General features: G+C 47.6%; 1 protein-coding gene across 1 annotated transcript; it reads right to left on the bottom strand.

Moving 5' to 3' along the window:
- Window positions 1-3,896: 3,896 nt before the first annotated feature.
- FOXF1 (forkhead box F1) lies at window positions 3,897-14,668 on the bottom strand. Its single transcript, XM_034426564.3, has 2 exons — window positions 12,777-14,668; window positions 3,897-5,004 (listed from the first exon to the last, which is right to left on the bottom strand). Exons 1-2 carry the CDS (start codon window positions 13,852-13,854, stop codon window positions 4,847-4,849), a joined length of 1,236 nt encoding a protein of 411 aa, XP_034282455.1. The 5' UTR covers window positions 13,855-14,668; the 3' UTR covers window positions 3,897-4,846.
- Window positions 14,669-22,416: the final 7,748 nt, after the last annotated feature.

Below are 22,416 nucleotides of genomic sequence, written 5' to 3'. Positions count from 1 at the left end.
AACTTCTCCTTTTACCTATCTGTCTTCTTCAGACATGTCCATGGGATGGAGTCAGAATAGGCCTAAGTGGCCATCACATTGAAGTTCTACCCATTTTTTATGAGCATCACAATGCCTGTAAAAATGGCCAGAGCATCAATCACTCCGTTGTGGATACCATCTTGAGTTTATTAACCTGGATGGTTTGACTCTTCCTGGCCAAGAAGATTGATCAGGGAATGTTGCCCAATGGGCAGCAATTGCTTCCACTCAAGTCAAAGAAAAAAGCCAATTTTTTCCAAGAACAAACCAGCTGGCTAGAGAAACAGGCGTCCCTGGAAATAAACTTCTGGCTAGGGTTTAGGGCTTTCTTTCATGTTTACTTCAGCCAAGTGGTCATTTCCTGTCTTTTATGGATTGGGCATCACACATCTGGGCTAAAATTGCATGCCATATCCCTGCATTCGAGTAAACCTGATCCAGGTTTATATTTGCTTGACACGGATTCAAAGGCATCATGAAATCCGGAGAAAGTTTGCTTGCAGATTGAATTCAAGGCAATGAATTGTTTGCAGACTGAATTCAGGGCCACTTACTCCCTAGGAAGCCCTAATGCAGAGTTGATCTTTGGTCAGTGAAAGTGACTGAAATCAGCAAGGCCATTTAATTGGGATGCACCCGCCCCCCCCCCCACCGGCTTTCATGGAAGCAAAACCTGATTATTACTGTAAAAAAAGAACGTATCAGCCATTTGAAACTGTGTGGTCCAACCCCAGTAGATGAAGAATAGGTTCATCATCTGCTTTTTAAATAAGGATTTATTGTGCTCACATCTTTATATTTAGAGAATTGTACAGTAGTAGCCAAAATTGTGGAAACCTTTCGGGGAAAGTGTATTTTTGAGATTTGATGGCTAATAACACCACTTTTTTTTTTTTTTTGGAGTTTCAAGATAATCCTATTCCACTGCTGGAATGGCCTGGGAATAGCCCAGACCTTAACCCAATTGAAAATCTATGGAGCCGACTAAACAAACTTGTTAGTCAGAAGCGACCCAGCAATAAAACCCAGTTAATAGAAGCCATCATTCCATCTTGGTTTCACATGATAACAGCTGCAGAACTAAAAGACTTGGTTCACTCCATGGGAAGATGTTGTAAGGCCGTAATTCATGCTAAAGGGTACCCAACGAAGTATTAACTGACACGGTGATCATTTTTGTCTATCTCGTTTTTTCTACGTGTTTCACTTTTCTTCTTTATACTGTAACTGCTATTCTAATAGCAAATCCTTCTTAAAAGTTATTGCATTACATTCTTGATCATATGATCTTTCCATTGATATATAATTTTATGGTCCTACTCCAAAAAAAAGTGGTGTTATTAGCTAGTTTTAGAAAATAGACTTTTCCCAAAAGGTTTCTGTAATTTTGGCCACTATTGAATACATGCATGAGGCTCTACTCTTTTCAAAAGAAGTGTGGTTCCCATGTAGGTAGTCCTTGACTTATGACCAACCAAAAAAGGGGACTATAGCTACCAACAGTCAGGCCACTTCCTGGTCACATGACCAAAGTTTGGGTGCTTGGCAACACGGCTACCTTTACGGCTGTTTGCAGCATCCTGTGGTCAGGTGATGATGTTTTGCAACCGTTTTGCTGAAAAGTGCCACGTCTGATGGTTTCTGCAAAACCACACCCACAGCGAACCATGGATTCACTTCACGACTCCGGGATTTGCTTAACGAATATTGTCACAATGAACATTGCAAAATCAAGTTGGTCATGTGAATAACACTTTTTAGATCGATCATCCTGACATACAACCATAATAGGCAGGCTCCATTACGATCGTACGTTGTACATTATCAACATGGAATGCAATTTTTCAAAGTATGTATTGGATGAAAGTCAGCATCAAAGCGTTACAGTGGAGGAAAGAAAAAAGAGGTTATATTTCAGAGGAATCTTCCTACAAATACATACAAATTTCCAAGCATTTTCCCCCTTCTTTGAAGTGTTCAAAACTGAGACTCTAAATTAACTATTTTCTTTATAGAGGCCTCTGTACCTCTTGTCAGACTTCTGCAAGTAAGGTTTCGTGTTTAATTTTTCTCACTGGTTTGGGTAGAATGAAATTAAAATGTTTCTCAGAGACAGCAACCAACATTCAGAGCTATATGTCAGAAAAGCTGAAAATTCAGGAAAGGATCTAAAAAAAAAATTACCTGGGAAATTATTGTCATATTCCCCGGAGTGATTCTAATTTTGCACAAGACATTTTCCAGATGATCCAGGTGTTCGTTTACTTGTTTAGATGTCTGGGTTGGACACCGAGAAATCGGTTATTAAAGCAGCAGCCATGCGATCCAGACAAGTTCTTACTTACAGCATTTTTTAAAATGAAAAATAACAAGGAGACATTTTGCAGCTGGATCCTTCACTTCGGACACCAACAGGGTCTGATGATCAGCCTGATTGCAATATGGGTGTGTTGAATGTTAACAATTCTTGGACCAGGTGGCCCTTCTCAACCACTGTCCTACGCAGTTGAATCTACAGATGCTGGATTTGCGACACATTTAAAGGCTGAAGATGGTAGTTGCAGTAGACATTCACCCAAACCACTATGATATAACATTGTGGACCACTTCTTCAGACTGAAAGGAGGAGAGGAGGAAATGCGTACCATTTCAGATTGGCATCCCGTCTTAAAGACAGAGATAGTGAGATATTACGTCCTTGGAAATGAAGTCAAGCAAAAGCTATCAACAACTGAGAAAGGACATAGAAACAATCATTCCGTCATGCAAGATAATTCCACTCAGAAAGCCTTCTGTTGCATTATCTATGGGAGGGTGGGAATTGCGTGTTTCTCCCCCCCCCTTCCACCCCAATTCCTTCCTGAAGTTATTCTATCCATCCTTCCACCCCGACCATTGCCTTCATGGGTGAAACTTAGCCCATTGTCACTCTGAATGAGGCAATGAGTCAAAACAGGTTCCAAATCTGCTTATCTCCACCGACCACAGGCAGAAGTTCGAATTTTTGCACACTTTAAAATGTGCAGAACAACTTATTTACAGGGGGAAAAGAGAAATTCAGGAAGGAAGTTTTGAACATGCCAACTCAGCTGACCAACGCAAGTTTAACCTAACCCATGTCAAAAATAGCAACTTCATTCACCTAACAGCAACAACTTGGTTAGTCTTCCCTTAGTTAGTCTTACAATGGAGAAAAACACACTCACACCACAGAGAGTGAGTGTATGTGTGTAGAATTAGACTGAATTCCTGTGAAAGGCCTTGGATGGAGAATGGGCCTCTTTTTCACGAATGAAGGCAGCTATACAAATATGTATGTCCCAGGATAATGTCCCAGGATAAAAAGGACTTCTTTTCCTTTGACTTTTATTCTTAGCATGCCATTACGCAGACTTCTATGTCACACTGATTTATTTACAGTTTATACAATTTGTGTCCGAGGTGTACGAATACCACACATTTAAAAAAAAATATTTGCATTCCATTTTTTTTTTAAAAAAGAATGTACACAAAAATAGAGGGACTAGACCCCTTCTGCCATAATTACATTTTTTATACAGTGCAGAATAAAATTTAAAATCGGTGTGTCTTCTAAAAGATCTATTCTCAGGCAAAAAAAAAAAAAGAATAAATTTATTCCCCCCCAAAAGCATCCTTCGTTTCAATAAATTGCAGGGGTCATTGTGCCCTACGGCTGTTTGATATTTGCCACGATTTCTTGAAACATACATTCCCACTAACAGTCACACAGCTTTCCTCATCCATACAATTTTTTACAGCAAATATTGCCGGCACATGAACCATTCTAATACTGCTCGATCAAGGCTGCTGTTGGGGTTTATTTTAAAAAAAGTTTGAATAAATAAGCATGTGAGCCTTGTTAGTCTTTTTTTATTCCCATTTTCAACCTTTATTTCTCAAAGTGCTTTTGTAATTTTGTACTTAATATTTAAAATAGGCTTTTTGTATAGCCAGAAGGAAAGTGAGTTTTAGAACATCAGGCCCGTTGTACAAGGTGGTCGGTCCCAATCCTATTTTGCTAGGCTGTGATCTGTCTGCGGGCTTGTGTGTCCGCGAGGCTCATCTTTCAAAAACCTCACCAACCCTTCAGATAGAGAAAACGATGGAAAACAACACACGGTTTTGGAAGAAAGCCTTAAAGGAATTATTTGGGGATTCGTTTCTCCGTTGGTCTGAACGAGGGGTCAAAGACATAGAGAGTAGAATATATTTTCTCCATAGTGCCAAGCCCGAAAAGCCAAAACGACAGGCCAACCTTTGCCAAATGAAGAACTCTCCAAAAAAAAAGTCTGGTCAGTTGCTGTCAGAGGGATTGTTCTTCAGGCTGTTCCTTTCTTGTAAGTCCCTCCACATTTAAAATCCATTCTCATCCAGGCTCATTAAAATGGAACATTACATGCTGGAGTGGGGAAGGGGCAGGGTATATCTTTGGAAAGGGGCTGGATTTAGATCTGGAAGAAGGAATCCGAAAGTGGTTCTCGGAAAGGGGTGTAGCAAGTCTCAGGGCTGGGGGGGTTGGGAGAGGGGTCCTCCCAGGATGAAAGAAGCAACGCTGGGCATTTGGGGGGGTCCGCCCCCCCCAAAGACGCACAAAATGCATCACCTTTGCCGAAAGACAGAGCAGTGTTCCTTCCATTGACGCCTTGAATATTTATATACCTCATGAACAACTAACAGACAAACTTCTGGGGAGGCCTTGTGGCTCCCAATGAAGAGTTGCAGCAGGAAGTCCCACAGAGTTTTCACACAGATCCCTCGGGATTCTCTCTCCTCCCCGAGGAAGCTGGACTCCCCAGCATCATTGTCACATCACGCAAGGTTTGATGTCTTGATATGTGACTTGCTGGTGGTAGTAGGAGCCACTGCCTCCTGAATGCATAGAAGAGGACGCCATGGCGTTGATGGAGAAGACGAATTCTTTCCGATCGCACATACTCGGAGACTGGGAATGGTACCGGATTCCTGAAAGCAAAGCAGAGAGAAGGTTGAAGGAGGGGAAGAGAGAAATGGCGTCTCCCTGGAGACTTCCTGGTTCAGCAGGAAAATTGCTGGATTAGAGAGTGATTTTTGAATTCTGTTTGCTTTGGAAAAGGATGAAGACAATAATTTTTGTTGCAGCTGACAATAATAGGAAGGGTTTAAATCTAAGTAGGAATATTGCTGAGGTTGACGAGGGGGGGCTTCTTTTAAACACAGGCCAACTTTTGTGATTGACTCGAAGGAAGGAAGGAAGGAAGGAAGGAAGGAAGGAAGGAAGGAAGAAAGAAAGAAAGAAAGAAAGAAAGAAAGAAAGAAAGAAAGAAAGAAAGAACATCCAAACAGTGTGAGAGGGAGGAAAGATGGGTGGTGGATGGATGGATGGATGGATGGATGGATAGATGGGAGGGAGAGAGGGAGGAAGGAAGGAAGGAAGGAAGGAAGGAAGGAAGGAAGGAAGGAAGGAAGGAAGGGGAATAAAAAGCACCTAACAGTTTTGGCCTGTGGTTAGACAAAATACAGATGGATAATATCATTGAGTGTATCCATTAAATTATAGTTACTCCTAATTAAAGGCTTTATCCAATTATTAACTGCAGCTGAATGCATCATATATATGATTTTCTGGCTATAATACATGGGGCCACAAACTACTATCCACATTTCGACCCAAAAGCATTGTTGATTAGTTATTGATTGCAAACCCAACAAATTGGTTTGAGGCCTTTGAGTCAACCATTGTTAAGCCAGCTATGATAAGAGTGTCGTGGGAATACAAGCCTATGGCTGCCAGAGGTTTCATAGCCTCAAACTTTTTTTTTTTTTTAATGTGGAATGGCTGAATGTTCCCTTTCTTTGGACAGTAGAATTCAGTACCATATCACAAACTGCTCATAAACTCACAGTCCATTTGAAGAAAAAAAAAATCAAATCTATTTTTGTTCCCCACCAAAATGCAGGTGGAATCATGGGGGTGGAAAATGAGTTTTCCAAGCCAGTTATGTGAAAAACTACATGACTGATTCATTAGGAACCAAAAAACAGAAGATAAACGAAGTAAATTAATTAATCAACTCTGGATCCCTGGCAAGATTGTTATTTGTTTTATCTTCCCATGTCAACTGGCCCAACTTCTGTTCCTGGATGGAAAATTTTCTGCTCCAACTGTTAAGTCCAATTAGATTAAATTATTGAGTTTGATGCATGCTCTCTCTCACACACACACTTTCTCTCTCTCCCCCTCCCTCTCTCTCCCTCTCTCTCTTGTGTGTGTGTGTGTGTATCTGTGTTTGGCTTAAGGAAATTCCTACTTGTTCAGAATAGGAATTTTGTCCAATTGCAAATTGCAGGATGGGATGGGACTGTCTGTTTCCTGACTGGCCGAGGAAGGAGAAAATTTGGAGGGGGTGGGGTGGTAACTCTTGTGCCTCGCTTTAGCTTTCTTGAAGAACTGGGGGGCTCGCTTCCCTCCAGCTCGCTGAAAAACAAGCCCCTAATTTCTTTTTTTTTTTAATTGTTCCTAATGACTACATGATTTCTGCGCCCTACCAAAGATATCCAATAAATGTAAACAAAACTTTCCCAATCCTGGACCACAAACAGACCTTTTATTAAAAGCAGAGCTCAACCTTGCTCCTTGTTCTCAGGAGGACAGGAGGACCTGCAACTTTTGCAGGGTTGAGGCTGCAAAATCAGCCTAAGCCATAAAATAATTTCTGGCACACATACTTACAGATCCTTGCAGCTGTTGACAGTTTTTGGAAATCTTTAAACCCAAGTAAGAAATCAAGCTGGAACATCGGTTTCCAAGGAACTCTCCCCACTAGGATGTTTTTCTAGACTTTTATTCGTGTTGAAGGAGGAAGGAGATATTAATTTATTAGGGATTTGTGTCCCACCCAATTTTAGTGGGACTTCCTTCTAAGAAGACAAGGTTGGCCTGCTTGTTATTCCTCCTAAACCTTACCCTTGCACAAGAATCGACTCCTGTCTCGTTTTAACGAAAAAGCACCTCAAGGTCTGCCTGCCTGCCAAAAGAATTGAAGCATGCGAGCTAGAAACTTGAGCAATTAAATTATTTTAAATAATATTTCAAGGTAGCACATTGCAGGGTGCATTATAGGACTGAGCGAGTACGAACGCCCCCCCCCCTCCCGTTACACAGGGAGACTCTGAGATAGAAGCAGAGCTTAATCTCGGTTCATTTATTTTCTTTTTAGAGTTATTTGATAAGGTAAATCTGTGCCCAGTCACACACCACTGCCAAAGTGCTTTTTTAAAAGTAGTAATAGTAGTTTTTTTTTTTTTTTTGCCTCCATTCCCATTTCTGTTTGGAAAAGGGTTTCTCTGTTTTCTAAAAATCGCGGTAGAAAGAATAATCCAGTAGCACTTTTTCCAAAGTTAGGAAATTATATTTGTTAGTCGGAAAAGGCTCTATCGGGTTTTTTCTGGGTTTTTTTTTTTTAAAAAAAACCATCCCATTCTAAACATTACTTTTGTAAGTGTAAATGTTACACCCACATTGATTCTATCTCCTCGACATTTCCAAGAGCCTCCTATGCCCAAAGTGGATTTTTTAATTTAATTTTTATTTTTTTAAAAAAATCCAACTCCAGGTCCTTTCACACCTCTTTCAAACCACCTCGCCAATACATTGCTAAGATGGCGAAGAGGTCACGAAGCATTAAGAAATTGAAATGCTGGCGGTCATTTTCTCTCTTCCCCCCTCCATTTTTTTAAAAAAAGGTTTCTCTCTTTTTCCCTCCTCAATTTTTTCCCCTTCAAGCAGTTTTGCTTGATTGGTGTCCTTTGTTAATAGCCTGGGCGAAATCCGAAGATTGCTGGGATTAACAGATCGCTCCACTTAAACCAAGGCAGAGACCAACCAAACCTTCAACCCCACGGACAGACGGGAGAGCGGGGGTGGGAATATGGGCGCTACCTGGAATAATTGCCCCTCAGTAACGCTGAGACGTGATTTTAACTTCTTCCACCCCTTAGTAAAACTTCTCTCCCTTCCAACCGGCGTTGGTTCGTTCGTCCGTGTCAGAAGCATCGCAATTAAAACAAGGCATACTACACAGCATAAAAATCGAATGTGTAAAAAAACCCCAAGATTAAGCTGTGTATTAATTAAATTAAACAGATCTTGGCCGGAAACTAACAAACATTTAATTGCATTCGGCCGGGCTGCCGTGAAATCCTCAAGCTTGCATTGATGGGGACCCAAAGGGCGGATACACACATGTTGTTGTTTGTCTGAGTGTCACCACAGTCGCAAAGGACAGAAGACACCGGAGACCCCCATCTGGTTCAGCGCTGTCTCTGGATCTTCTTGTAGCCGCGCGCCATCTACCCATCCTTCCTTTCCCATTTAGAGTTTCATAATTTCCCGATTCCAACTGGGTAAACCAGCCTGACGGAATTGGGAGATCCTTTCTTTCGCGCCTGGTTTTGACTTCGGTCAGGCAAGATTCCGCGCAAGGGACGCGCGTGCAACGCGCTGACTTCTCCTTGTCTTAAATCCGATTTAAGAAGCGGAGGGGCGGGAGGGGGGACGACCCTGCGCCTGCTAGTGGGAGACCATCCCTCCCCAAGGCGGCCGTTGCGGGCCTCAGTCGCAAAGCGGCTTCCTTTCGACTTTGCGAACCCTGCCCCACGCGCGGATCCTCTCTCGATTCCCCCCCCCACCCGCGTTCCGCCCCGATTCTAAAGAGATTCCCAAAGCGAGCCTCGCGTGTTCCAGGAGGGGCGAGCTGAGTTTTGAAAGCTCCTTGTCTCTGGGGAGGGTTTAGGTTCCCCCACCCGCGAGGAATTGAAAGGAGGGTGGTGGAATCAAAACCACGCCAGGCTCCGCGCCTTTCTTGTAGGCCTCGCGGCTTTCCCCCCAAAGGCTTGACGGTTTCCCGCTGGAAGGCCTGGTCAGTTTCAAAGGGCCCTTCTCACCACTTTGACTGTATTGAGGTCTTACCCAGGTTATCTCCCCACCCAGAGATAAACCGAAAGCGGGGTGGGGTGGGGGAGGGAAAGAAGGTAGGAAAAACGTGGGGAAAAAACACAATTCACTTTCTTTCTTGAAAATCAACATTAACATTAACATTCAGCTGCCTGCAATTACTGCAGGTTCGAATCTCGCCAGGCTCAAGGTTCCATCAGCCTTCCATCCTTTCTAAGGTAGGTAAATTGAGGACCCAGTTTGTGGGGGCAATAAGCTGACTTTGTATAAATATACAAAAGTATGAAGGCTATTGCTTAGCGCATTGTAAGCCGCCCTGAGTCTCCGGAGAAGGGCGGCATATAAATCTAATTTTTTTTAAAAAAAAATCAGCACTGATTTTAACCGGCTCATCAATTCTTGGACCCTGTGAAGTTCCTGGTGTCTGTCTCTGCTTAGAAATCGAGGGTATTTTTCCCCACACCCCTAACGGTAGGACCCCTCCACCCACCCACTCTTAAATCTTCATCTTTTCTGGAAGCAGCTAAGTTTGCGGGAACTCAGGGACTGATTCATCCTGATTCAATCAGCGTGGTCGTGGTGGGGGGAGGATAAGGAGAGTTTGAGGATGCTTTGGTTGGAAAGCGAGGAAAAAGTCACAACTCCCACCACCCACCCCAGGCCAACAAACAAAATTGTCAGGGGGGAAGAAAGACGTTTCTGTCTTACACACGAGAGAGATCAAAAGGGCTCCAGATTTCTCAGCGGGGACCTGTCTGGGGGGGTGGAGAGAGACCACGTCGAAAAGCCGATCTCTACAGCTGTTTTTAAAGGCGGCTCTAAAAACGATCGCCAGCTGGAAAGGACTTGATTATTTTTTTGTCTCTGAATGCCACACATTTAACGGCGCGTTTGTAAAAAAAAAAAAAAAACACCAGCTCGATTTCATGGGGAGGAAAATTAAATGAGCGGGTCGAAAAAAATTCATTTTAGCGATCAATTGCAGGGGAGATCAGCATCTTCGGTCACCCTTAATCGTGACTTTGCAAGGCGGCTTCGTTATTAGGAAGATTATTCGCGCGATTAATGACACTTTGCTCTGTAAACCAAGAAAAAGGCGGGCGACAAAACTAAGAGTTTTTGGACGTTTTTGAAGCTTTTAAAACAGGGGCCCAAAGCGAAATGGCACGGTCATCAAAAGCTCTGGTTGCCAGCTGGAAAGGGCCTATTTCAGGTGTCCCGACTCTGCTCCAGCTGCGTCCATAAGACCCACTTAACCAGGGAAAAACTGAGCAGCGGCATTCAGATGACATAATAAATTTTGCTGGCCTTAAATGTGTTATTTTTGATTTTGTTTGGGGAGCTTCCTGTGTTGTGTGAATCCAGAAAACAAGTTAATCTTCCAAGTAGGCTGAGAGTTTTGGGAAAATGCAACTTCACATACTCCGAGAAAACTCTGCTTGTATCGGGCACATAGAAATATGAAGCAGGATAGTGAAATGACCAAGAAATTTTTTTAAAAAAGGATTTACACCTTCATTTTATTCCTACAGAGGTTATTTCTCCATCAATAACCTCCTAATAGATAAAATCAACTTAAGAAGACAAGCCACCAATTTAAGCAAAAACCTGAAACTTAGTCAGGCCTTCTTACTACCTGCGATAGTGATTTCTGCTATGTGACTAATATTCGTTGCCTTTCCAGAGAATTAAAATATAAATTTCAATCCCATTTCTAAAGCCGCTTGTTTTCACGTTTTAAAACTGTTCCTGTTTATTTGGCCACCAGAACAAGGAAATCAAGGTGAAAGAATGAATTCTCAATTATTCATCCCCATGGCCTTCATTTTGCATTATCTGGGATAATAATCATAATAATAAACATCTGGCCGACTGTGCTACCAACCATAATAATAATGCTGGATAGATGCATAAAAATGCCAGCCATAATAACAATGGATAAAAGTACATTATAGATGGATAAAAGTACATTTACTACTACTACTACTACTACTTCTACTTCTACTTCTACTACTACTACTACTACTACTACAACTAATAATAATAATAATAATAATAATAATAGTAATAATAATAATAATAATAATAATAATAATAATAATAATAATAATAGCAGCAGCAACAGCTTTTAGGTCCATCCTTAGAACTTGAACTATTAAGTTTTTACCAGTCCCAGCCTGTGAAGTGAATTGAGGATTAAATATTTAATAATAACAATAGTAATATTAATAGGAGTCCTTGGACCAATACCCAAAGGGCTGCCTAGATATATGGAAATTTTGAATTTATCAGACCTGAATATTCTGACTTTGCAAAAAACCACCCTATTAGGAACTGCCTATATATTCAGACTTTACCTTAACAGCTTTTAGGTCCTTGATTAAAACTTCAACTGTTAAGTTTTTACCAGTCCCAGACTGTGAATCGAATGGAAGATTAAATAATAATAATAATAATAATAATAATAATAATAATAATAATAATAATAATAATAATAATAATAATAATAGTTATAATTAGGTTATTATTAGATTATTATTATTAGGTGGATAAAAATGCCACCCATAATGATGCTAGATACTTGATGGGTGGATAAATCCAGTCTAAACATCTGGCTGATGGTGCGACCAACCCAAATAATCATTTCTGTCCAAATTACATTTGCATAAAATTTAGGCTGCAGCAAATATTAAAACCAAATGGAAGAGTGTCGGGATTTTTAGTCTATCTTTTTTTTTCTATCGCGACCCCACCTGCGGATTTTGCCGAATTATCCTTCCGTGTCCACGGCTTCTAAGAAATATAACAGCGAAACCCAAAATAATATTCACGCGCGGCGAGGCTCTGACATCACCCGGGATAGGAGTGCCAGGACAGAGAAAGAGACGGTTAAATTCTTCTCGCTCTTCGTCTCCCTCGATTTTAGCCCCTTAAATCGGAGGAAAGAGGGGCAGTTCTAAGGCTAACGAATTGGGGGGCAAAAGGGTCTCTTCATCCTAGATATTTGAGCTTTGCTGCGGCGGCTTCTCGTGTTTCGGGGGCGCCTTTTGCATTTGTTGCCGGATTTCTTCGTGGGGGGGAAACAGCGTTAATTGAGCAATTTTGGGAAAGCGGGTAAATCCAGGACGCTGCAGGCAGGGAGCTGAGAGCCCTTCCCTTCCTGGCGCCGCCGGGTTGACCCACACCTCGGCTGACTGGAGACCACCCCACCGATCTCCCCTTCCCCCAGCGACCCTCTTTCTTCTCCCCTTCAGCTTCGTTTCTCAAGACTCGTGTTTTCATTAGGGTCCTCCGAGACAAGGCGTCCTTATAGGAACACCCCCCTCCCACGCCATCCTCTCGCGGAGGCCTCACCTGCCTTTTTTTGTGGGTGGGGGACCCCCTCTTCCCTTCCCACGAGGAAGAGACTGCAATCTCTTTGGCCCACGGCTGGGGGAAGCCAGGGAAGGGATACACGCCAGGAATAACGAGGGTTGTCCCGCGGCCAGCTATTCCCTAAGAGAGGCACAACCCGGAATTGCTCGGAGCGGTTCTCGCCTTCCTTAGCCTCCCCTCCCCAGGCCTGCCACTCCCTGCGCGACCACCCGCGTCCCTTCTTCTCTTCCTTCCCCCCCAGCTTCTCCAGCCGCCCTTTTGCCAGACCCCCTTCAGCTGGGCAGCGAAAGCGCTCGCCCTTCGGCCGCTTGCCTTCAACTTTCCCCGAGCCTTGAACCCGTTTCCCCCCACCTCCCACCCCAAGCTCGGGCCCGCCCGTCTCCAGTCCTGGTCCAAGAGCTCCCGACGCCCGTCCGCGGAGCCTTACCTTGAAGTTCGGCAGCGTTGTGGCTGTTCTGGTGCAGGTAGGGCTGTTCCAAGGAGTGCGAGGAGAGGCCCGACGAGAGCGGGTTGCCCGACGGGTTGCAAGGCGAGAGGGGCTGCTGTTTGATGTAGGAGGCGCCGCCGTTCAAGCCGGGGGCGGGCGAGGGCGCCCAAGCCGAGGGGCCCGTGCCGGAGTAAACCGAGTGGGGCTCCATCACCCCTCCGCCGGGAAGCAGCGGGGAAGCGGGCACCGAGCCGTCGTGGTGGCCGTAGTCCCCTCCGGCCGAGGCGGCCCCGGCTCCCCCGCCGCCGCAGCTGCTCATGTAGGCGTGGTGGCCGCCGTTGGAAGGCAAGTGGGGCACGGAGTGGGTGGCCAGGCCCATGCCGTCCACGTTGACCATCCCCAGGGCGCCGCCGTCCAAGGGCAGGCCGCTGGGCGGGCAGGAGGGTCCCTGGAAGCCGTAGCTGTCGGGGAGGTGGTTGAAATTCAGGTTCATCATGCTGTACATGGGCTTTAAGGCCTGGCATTTCCTCCTGAAGCCGCGGGGTCGCCGTCGGAAGGAGCCCTCCTCGAACATGAACTCGCTGGCCGGGTCGATGGTCCAGTAGTGGCCCTTGCCCGGCCGGCCCAGCCCTTTGGGCAGCTTGATGAAGCACTCGTTGAGCGAGAGGTTGTGGCGCACCGAGTTCTTCCAGCCCTGGTAGGAGCCGCGGAAGAAGGGAAAGCGCGCCTGCAGGAACTGGTAGATCTCGCTCAGGGTCAGCCGCTTGGACGGCGAGCTCTGGATGGCCATCACGATCAGCGCGATGTAGGAGTAGGGCGGCTTCTCCGGGCGGCGGATGCCCGCGTTGCTCTTCTTGGGCTTGGGGCCGCCGCCGCCTCCTCCGCCGCCGCCTCCGCCGCTGCTGCTGGGCGTCGAGGAACTGGTGGACGAGGCGGCCTCCATGGCGGCGGCGGGTCCGAGCGGCGGCTGGGGCTTGTCGGAGGCTGCGGACATAGCAAGCGCCCCGGCCTCGGGCAACGGCGGCGGCGGGGGCGGCGGGCGAGAGGCAGGAGCGCGCAGCAGCAGCCCTGCGGTCATCGACGGCTACCGAGCGCCCCCACCCCTCCCTAAGGACAGGCTCCGGGGCGGGAAGGGAGGGGGACCGGCCTCCCCAGGCGCGCGCTCGCTGGCGCGCTCACCAGGCTCGCTCCTCCGCCTTCCGCCGCCGCCGCCGCCGAGGGCCCTGCGATCCACGGGGCGGCTCTTCTCCAAGCGCCGGTTGCGGCGGGCGGCTACCTCGGAGGAACCCCGGAGAAGAAGGAGCAGTGACGCGAAGGCGCGCCCCTCTTGGCAAGGAAGGGGTCCAACTCCCGCCCCCACCCGGGATTTATTCCCGAGGATCCAAACTAGGAGCGGCTGCCCGGATCTTGCTGCTTTTCGGCGCAGGAGTTACTCTTTCCTTTCTTTCTTTCTTTCTTTCTTTCTTTCTTTCTTTCTTTCTTTCTTTCTTTCTTTCTTTCTTTCTTTCTTTCTTTCTTTCTTTCTTTCTTTCTTTCTTTCTTTCTTTCTCTCTCTCTCTCTCTCTTTCTTTCTTTCTTTCTTTCTCTCTTTCTCTCTTTCTCTCTTCCTTTCCTTTCCTTCCTGTACTTCCTCCTCTGCCTCCTCCTCCTTTTAATTTACAATCTCCTTCCTCTTCTCCTTCTCCTCCTCCTCCTCCTCGCCCTTCCCCCCTCCCGGTTCTTCAGGCTCCGCGGAGGATCCGGCCTTCTCCTCTTCGCTCCCCCCCCCTCCACCACCCCGCCTGCCTCGCGCTTCCTCCTCCTTCCAAGCTCCCCGGGTCTCTGCCAGCCGGGAACTGCCGCCGCCGCCGCCGCCGCTGCTGCTCTGCCTGTGGAATCGCCGGTCTGCCCCCAGCCGAAGCGGCTGCCTTTCACTTTATCGCGAGTCAGCGGGCGCCTGGCGGCTCTTGACAGCGCGACGTAAGAGGCAGAGGGAGCAGACCCCGCCCCCGCGCCCCTTGCCCCGGCCCCCCCCCCTCCCCGCCGCCGCTCAACTCAACATTGGTGGGCGCGGAAAGCCTCCCCTGCTCCTCCTCTGCTCCAACCCGGAGCTGCTCTGAAGCGGTTCGCCCTCCCCTCCCTCTCCTCCGCCTCCCCCCCCCCCTCAATCCCCGCCGTCCGCTTTGGCCTGCTGGAAAAGAGAAGGACTTCGCCGCTGCCGTCCCGGGAAGGAAGGCCTTTCACACACACCCCCGGAACGCGTGTTCGCCCTTGGAATAGAGGCTCGCTCGGTCTCCGCTCTTTCGGGGAGACGGCGAGAAGCCAGAGGGAGCCCCGAATTTTCTCCCCAGGCAAAATAGGGAGAACATTTCTCCTCCTCCATCTGCTACCCTTCCCCCCCCCCTTCCCCCATCTAAGGGAATGTTGTAGAGTTATTGAGAAGCTGATTCTAGGCCTCGGTTCGGCGCCCCCCCTTCCTCGAAAGCTCCGGCGGGGGTGGGGGGTGGAGAGACGCTTCTTCAACCCACGGAGACCTTTCTGGATTTACTGCAGTAAATAATACACCCTTTGGTTTAGTGCCCGGAGGAGCCGGCTTAAGATGTTACTGAAGCTCCACTCAACATCTAGCAGAGCCTTCCCTCCTCCGCCCCCACCCGCGTCCCCTTTCCTGAAGATTTCTCCTTTGGAAGGGAACTGGGAAGAAGAAACGCCCACGTAAAATACTGTTATCTGGACGGTCTGTTTTTTTAAAAAATGCCACCCATTCGCCGGCCAGATGTGACGTTTACGATGTTTATTTGTAGCCGAAAAGTTGATCCTTACGATGGGTTGGACTACCGCCCCCCACCCCCACCCCCAGATACCCCAGACCCCGCGGGGAAAACACTCTCGCATTTCCCCCTGCCCCCCCCCCCATTCCACAACCGTTGCAAACGTAGGCGGGTGTATTTGTGCATTGGTGACACTCGCCTCCGAGATGCTGCATCTTTAAATGCATGAAATGGGGGCGGGGGACGACGACACGTGTTAGAGACGTTGATTCGGACCCCCCCCCAAACAAATCAGCCCCTCAGGAAAAGAAAAAACAAATTAGCCCACAATGGTGATTACACAATATTGTTTACCCGCAACCATAAAGGAAGAAAACGATAGAATAGATGAATTTAAGGCTCCCTCCTTCCCTCTCTCTTCCCCCCCCTCTCTCTCTTTTAAGGGTGAGTTTAGAACTCAGCTCACCCACCCACCCAAAAATAATGAAAGAAAAAAAGAGAAAGAAAGAAAGAAAGAAAGAAAGAAAGAAAGAAAGAAAGAAAGAAAGAAGGCCCATGTTTCTGACTCCTTCGCGAGATACAGACAGACAAGAAGGATGTTTATACAACTCAACGTAAACACGTCCCCGAGCCTTCTTTAATAAAAGAGGCTTCCCCCCTTCCCTCCCCCCCCCCCGGCCCGCCGGGGCTCAGAATGGCCCACACAGTTTAAATTGCTGTTTGTTAGGGCTTTCTCCCTTTTTCTCTCCCCCCCTCTCCTCTCTCCCCCTTCAGCTTAAACATTTTCTTCTGGGGAAAAAGAAAAAAAAAGAAGTAGTATCGAAGGCGTCGGTATGATTGGATTCTCCCGAGCAACGGGTGTCACACACGCGCGCACGCGGGGCTGTGTTTGTTCAGCGCGTCCACGCAAACAACTCCTGAATAAAGCGGGTGAGAGAGCCAAAAAACCAGGATTTCCTTGGTTTCCTTCATCCTCCCCCCCATCTCTTATATATATATATATTAAATATTAAATGAAGCCCCCCCCCCGGGAAATCCTTTTCATCTACTCTCCGGCCTCCAAGCCCTTTTCAACAAGGTAAGTAAGCCACATTACCGATTTTCCCATCCTCTTTGCAAGCGCGCGTGGTAAATTTGGCACCATTAGGTTGTTAAAGGGGTTCGGAGGGCGGAGGGTTCAGCTTCAGCACCTAATGGTTGGGGGGGGTGGGGGTGGGTGGAAGGAGAAAGATCAACAAGTCTCCCCTCCCCCCCCATGTTTCTTTATAGTTTTTTTAAATGCTGAAGGCCTGGTGTCTTTAAACTGAACAGCCCGCCGCCACTAAACGCAGCCCAAAAAAGACCAAAAAGGGATTCCCCCCCCTTCCGAATTCTTGTCTGGGGGTGGGTGGGGAGAGAACGAGGGGAAGGGGGCGGACGCGGGGGGGGGGAGACAGGCCTTTCTCTAAAAGAAAACTTTGATTTTCGGGCCCGTTTTGGGATCCCCGCTGCGAACGAGGCATCGCCCGTCTGCGGGGCGCCTCGCACGTCTATGAGATCACGCAGAGCTATTTCACTTCACAAACCGACTTGTCTGCCCCCACAACCGCCTTTCTTCTTCTCTCCCTGATAAAAAAAAAGAGAGAGGGAGGGGGGAGGCGACAAACAGGGATTTCTTCAAAAAAACCCTTCCAAAATCAAATTTCTCAATCGCGGCAGAAACAGGCCTTCCCTTCGGATCCTCGCTGGGAGGGCGCGGAAGGGGCCTGTGGGGCGAAAAAAAGGGGGGCACTCCCCCCTAGTCGTTTTGCAACCCAGGGACCGGCGGAGCAACCGAGAGATTCCTCTGCGGGGCTGTCCTCGCACAAGGCTCGCTGCGAAGAGTATAGTGGGGGGACGAGGTGTATTGCAAGGTTGCGCCTTCCTGGCAGGGACGTTTTTGGTGTGTGTGTGGGGGGGTGTCTAAAGGGGAGTGGGTGGAGGAAGAGAGCTTTTCTGCTCAGATTCTCAGCTCACGGACTGGTTTAAGGTCAGGAATTGATTGCATGATTTGAGCAACTGCCGTGCGTTTGTGTGTGTGCATTTGTGTGTGTTTGTGTCTGCGGGATCGATTCACTCAGGCGCATAGATTTCCCCGCCGGCTGGGAAGATGCCTCCGCAAATCCTGCTTTTGCGCGCCCTGCGTTCTTCACCTCAAACCTTTCTCTGCCGGGGCTTAGAACAGAAACGGCGCCGGTTTAGCCATCGGCTGGAGAAAAGGCTTCTCTGGAGGCCCCGTGAAGGAAGCCAGATTCGCGGGGAGGGGTGGGGAGGAAGAGAGGGGGGAGGGTGAAAGCAAGGGAAAGGTCCTGTGAAACCGCCTTTTCTTTGCGTGGAGAGAGAGGGCTGGCTTCTCCAAACCGGGAGAGGCCTGCATTCCCCCACCCCACCCCACATTGCACGGGGCAGAGGCCTCTCTCTCTTCCGGTCCCTGCAAAACGCCAAGCAGCGGATGATGGGTCGCTAAGCTGCCTCCTCCCCGAGTTTCGGAGCGGCAGGACTTCTCACGACCCAAACAGGTGGGCTTGTTCGGAAGCCTCTTGGGTGTCAGAACGCAGCAGCGCTCGGCTGAATCTAGCCCGAATCGTTTCCCTACCATCGCTGGGATCCCCACCACCACCACCACCTTGTTTCGCTTGGCTCGGCTTTGCTTTCCTCCTGCAAACAAGTTTGCGAAACTTAGTAGCGGGTCCAAGGCTACCGATCCCCCTCCGCTGTTCTCTTTTCCCTCTTCGGTTGCCAAGGGCTCCGGCAATCCAGCTTCTCCCCTCGAAAGAAGCCGGAGCGGTTTTGGCGCAGGGAAAGCTATCTCAGCCCCTCGGGGCTTGAGTTGGGCCTCCTTGGGCGGGTCCTGGGAATTGGAGGCCGCCGCGTCCTGGCTGACCTTCCTCTTCCTCTCCTTCATCCTCCAAATCTCAGCACCGCGCTCGGTTGCGTCTCAGCAGAAGGTCCCTCTGAGGAGTATCTCCCGGCGCTGGGTTTGAGATCTAAGGTTGATTTTAGCCAGTAAGGCAAGTTTTCTTCGGGGTAGTTGGCCCTTGCAAATAAATGTCCCCCTTTTCGCCTGGCAAAGTGATTCGGTTTCCCAAAGAGGATCGGGCAAAATCCAGGCAGGCACGGTGTGTGTGTGTGTGTGTGTGTTAAAAATGTTCTCAGTTGGATGCGCTGGGAGGCTGAGATCCTATACAGCCTTTGCATCCAGATAAAGTCGAATAGGATGGGGGTTACTAAAATCTTGTGTTGGGCAATGCCCCCCCCCTCTAATATTCTCTTTCCTTTGGAGATCAGGCCTGGTGGGTTTCCTTCTGAGTAGGCCCATTTCTTTCTCTCTCTTCTCTCTTTTCTCTCTCTCCCAAGGAAAGCTTAAGGCGCATTGCGGGATCTTGTTTTGGGATGCGAAGGGGCTGGGATAAAGTGCAATAAAATCCCCCTCTCTGATCTTCCTTCTTTATTTAATGCTAAATTCACTCTTTCGCTGCAAAGAAAGGAATACAAAACCAGGGTTGACTCTAAACAGCCTTCTTGCCTTCCTTGTTTTAGTCCATTGAAGTCGGGCGGCTAATACACAGAAACAAACAAATCAATAAATAAGCCTCTTTTAAAGCCCCAATCCCTAGATCCTCTAGGGCGACCCTCTCCCAAACCGAACCCGCTACATTCAGACAACCTTTTGTCCTTTAAGTGAAGGGGAAAGCGAGGAGGCACAAGCTGTTGCGTCCTCTTTCACACACACACCCTTATTTTGATAGGATGCCAGGCGCTGTACAGGGATATGGAAAGGGGATATAGCCTGACCTTAAGAGGAGACTAAATGGAGGGGGATGTAGGGCACTCCGCATCGGCGAAAAAGGACGCTTTTCAACTGGTTTCCCCCCCCCCTCTTGTCAGAAAACCAAGCGCTCTTCCTGGCAGGTCCTTACCAAGACTTTAAACCTGGCCGTTTTAAAGACTTTTCCTAAGGAGGAAAGGAAATTTCGGCGGGTTTATTGGGAACGGTGGAACAGAAACTGGGCCGTCAAATTCTTTATTGAGAAGGGAGAGAACAAGGCGGCCAAAATGACACCGGGTGTTTGGCAGGTCTCCGAAAACGGAAAACGATAGAAATTCAGGGTTTCCTTGATTTTTTCAGAAGCGGTTTGGGGGAAGGTGAATCGCCGTAAGGAATTTTTCTTTTCGTGTGGTTCTTTATACACGGATGCAAAGCCTCTGTAGCACCTGAGTGTTATTTTCCTGCGGAGTCTCTCTCTCTCTTCTCCTCTCTCTTTCCTCTCTCTCCATCTCCCTCTTTCTCTTCTTTCTCTCCTTCTCCTTCTCCCTTCCTCTCCTCTCTCTCCCACTCTTTTATCTCTCTCTTTCCTCTCTCTCCCTGTCCCTTCCTCCCTTCCCTTCTTTCTCTCCTTCTCCCTCCCTCTCTTTTCTTTCTTCCTCTCTCCCTCTCCTCTCTCTCTTTTCTCTTTCCCCCTTTCTCTCTCTCATCTGTTTCTCTCTCTCTCTTTCTCATCCAAATTGTTCGCACAACGAGCCATCTCTGGGAGAGAGGCGGAAAAAAGGCGCGTACGATCGCGTTGCACGCCGCCCATTTTTTTTCTTTCTTTCTTGTTTTAATCCGCGCTCGCTCTCGAGCTCTGGAACGAAACCAGCGGGGCACCTATTCGCCCGTCCAATCTTTGCAACGTCGCCCGGTCACATTTTGGCTTAAAAAGAGTCGAAACGCAGTTGTCTCTCTCTTTTTCTCTCTCCTCCCGCGTCCCCCTTTTCCCCTGCAGGTATTTTTACTGGCTAATTGCTTAAGCGAAAGAGCCTTGGCCGGAGAGCTCGGGGTGGGGCGAGAGGGTAATTCGAGGCTGGAAATGTATCTGGCTACTATTGTCAAAAAAAGAGAAGCAGACTTCGCAGGCGTAGGAAGGCCTGGGTTTGGCGGGAGGGGGGGGTCTTCTCTCTGGAAAGGGTCTTGTTTATCAAAGGTCAGACCACCCACGGGGAGGACGGAGTCGGACGCGCGTCGGCGCTCACCCCAGCCTTTGGCCCTGTTTTTCATTAACACGAAGGAGCCAGGCAGGGAAAGAGACGGCCAGCCTCCTGTGCGGCTCTTCCCCAGCCTCCTACACAAGCACATACACACACACACACACACACGGAGGGAGGGAGGGAGAGAGAGAGAGAAGAGGGAGGGAGGGAGGGAGGGAGGGAGGGAGAGGGGGAAAGATCTTCCGCTTTTATTGAAGCCGAAGGCGAAAGGAGTGACAAAACCAGGTTGCCTGGTTGTCGCGTGTGTATCCCAGCTCCTAGGTGTTGACAAGACCTTGGGAAGGAGCGAGCCTGGCCGGAGGTAGCGGGGGGGGGAGGGGAGGTAAGAGGGTGAAGCAGATTTTCGGCAGGGCTCCTTACGGGCGACTTCCAATTATTAGTAGCAATGGCATCAGTATCATTTGCACACCCTGTGTCAGATCTCGCTGGACTGAAAAGACTCAGAACGTCCCAAATGTGCTTTTTTTTCAAGAGGCGACTGGACTTCCTTCCTCCCTTCCTTCCTTCCTTCCTTCCTTCCTTCCTTCCTTCCTTCCTTCCTTCCCTTCTGACGTTTCACTTCTCATCCAAGAAGCTTCTTCGGCTTCTTCTTCAGAACTAAGGAAGCTTCTTGGATTGAGAAGCAAAACGTCTTCCAGGATTTTTTTTTTAAAAAGTCCAGTTGCCTCTTGAAAAAAAAAAAAAGCACCTTTGGGACAACCATGACCTGGAGGACGAAGAATCTCCGTAGACAAGACTTTCCCATCCATCCCAAGAATTATAATTTGCGTGCTGTTCAAAAACAAGCAAACAAACAAAAAATACCCCAAACCACCCAGCAATCTTTGGTTCTCTCTTCCTCACCCCCAAAATACCGGTGTCTCGAGATCTACTCCATTCCCGTGTCCACAAGTACTTTTTCAGATTTATTTACTTACTTATTTGTTTATTTATTGAGATGACACCAAAATGTGCCAACCCCGGTATTGGCACCAGGTGAAGTTACAAGTTTCCTTTTTGAGTTCTTCCACCCCCTTCTCTTCCTCTTGTATCACTGTTGTCGGGTTGGTTGTGTTGTTCGCAGAGCCTGCCAGATGTTTAGACTGGATTTGGCCTTTCTCTCCACCTATCGGGTTTTATTTATTTATTTATTTCCGCAGTGACCATGTTCATCTCTTTTCTTGTGATTCCTTCTGGCTTCTCAAAGCACGAGCTGCCCTTGTAAATCCATCCAGACAAGAGGAGTTAATCCGAATCGATAGCGCTGCTTGCTTGACTCAATCTAAAGTCTTCCTGAAGCCAAACCTGTCTCTGGAGACAAATATCGCAACAGCTTTCTGGCAACCATGTCAAATCAATTCGCTTTTTTTCTTCCAGGACAGTTTTTATAAAGTTGTTGTTGCTATTATTATTATTATCTTTATTCATTAAATATGAAACTCAGTCAACTGAACATTCAAAAATGCGTCACGAATACCATTGACTGGTGCTAATGGTTGATACGGGTTGCTGCCAGCATCCTAGATATCAACCAAGTACCTTCTTAAGAGGTACGACTAGTGCAGCTTTTTGCAGTTCCACTGGTGTTATTGCAGGAAGCTGCAATTTGCTGATGTATCTTATAAAATTCTTGGACATCGTACCAAGTGCCCCGATGACAATAGGAATCACTTGTTACAATTATTATTATTTGTTCTCTTTGTTTATTATTATTATTTATTTATTTGTTTATTTTTTATTTATTTTATTTATTTTGTTTATTATTATTTGTCCTCATCTGTTCTCTTTGGGGTTGAGGGTGAAGTGTAGGTGTACCTGCACACACATTCTTTTATGCACATCCCTGTGGCTGCTCATCTTTAAAA

Source organism: Pantherophis guttatus, chromosome 11, assembly GCF_059756535.1.
Source record: "Pantherophis guttatus breed Tessera chromosome 11, ASM5975653v1, whole genome shotgun sequence".
Taxonomy (NCBI): Eukaryota; Metazoa; Chordata; class Lepidosauria; order Squamata; family Colubridae; genus Pantherophis; species Pantherophis guttatus.
The sequence above is the reverse complement of the archived record's forward strand: the minus strand, read 5'-3'. Positions and strand labels throughout refer to the sequence as shown.

What these genes read in the sequence shown, in the direction of transcription:
- FOXF1 (XM_034426564.3), bottom strand. Translation starts at nt 13,854, where the DNA reads ATGACCGCAGGGCTGCTGCTGCGCGCTCCTGCCTCTCGCCCGCCGCCC. An exon ending in CAACGCTGCCGAACTTCAAG is followed by an intron (nt 5,005 to 12,776) that starts GTAAGGCTCCGC and finishes CTTTGCTTTCAG; the next exon opens with GAATCCGGTACCATTCCCAG.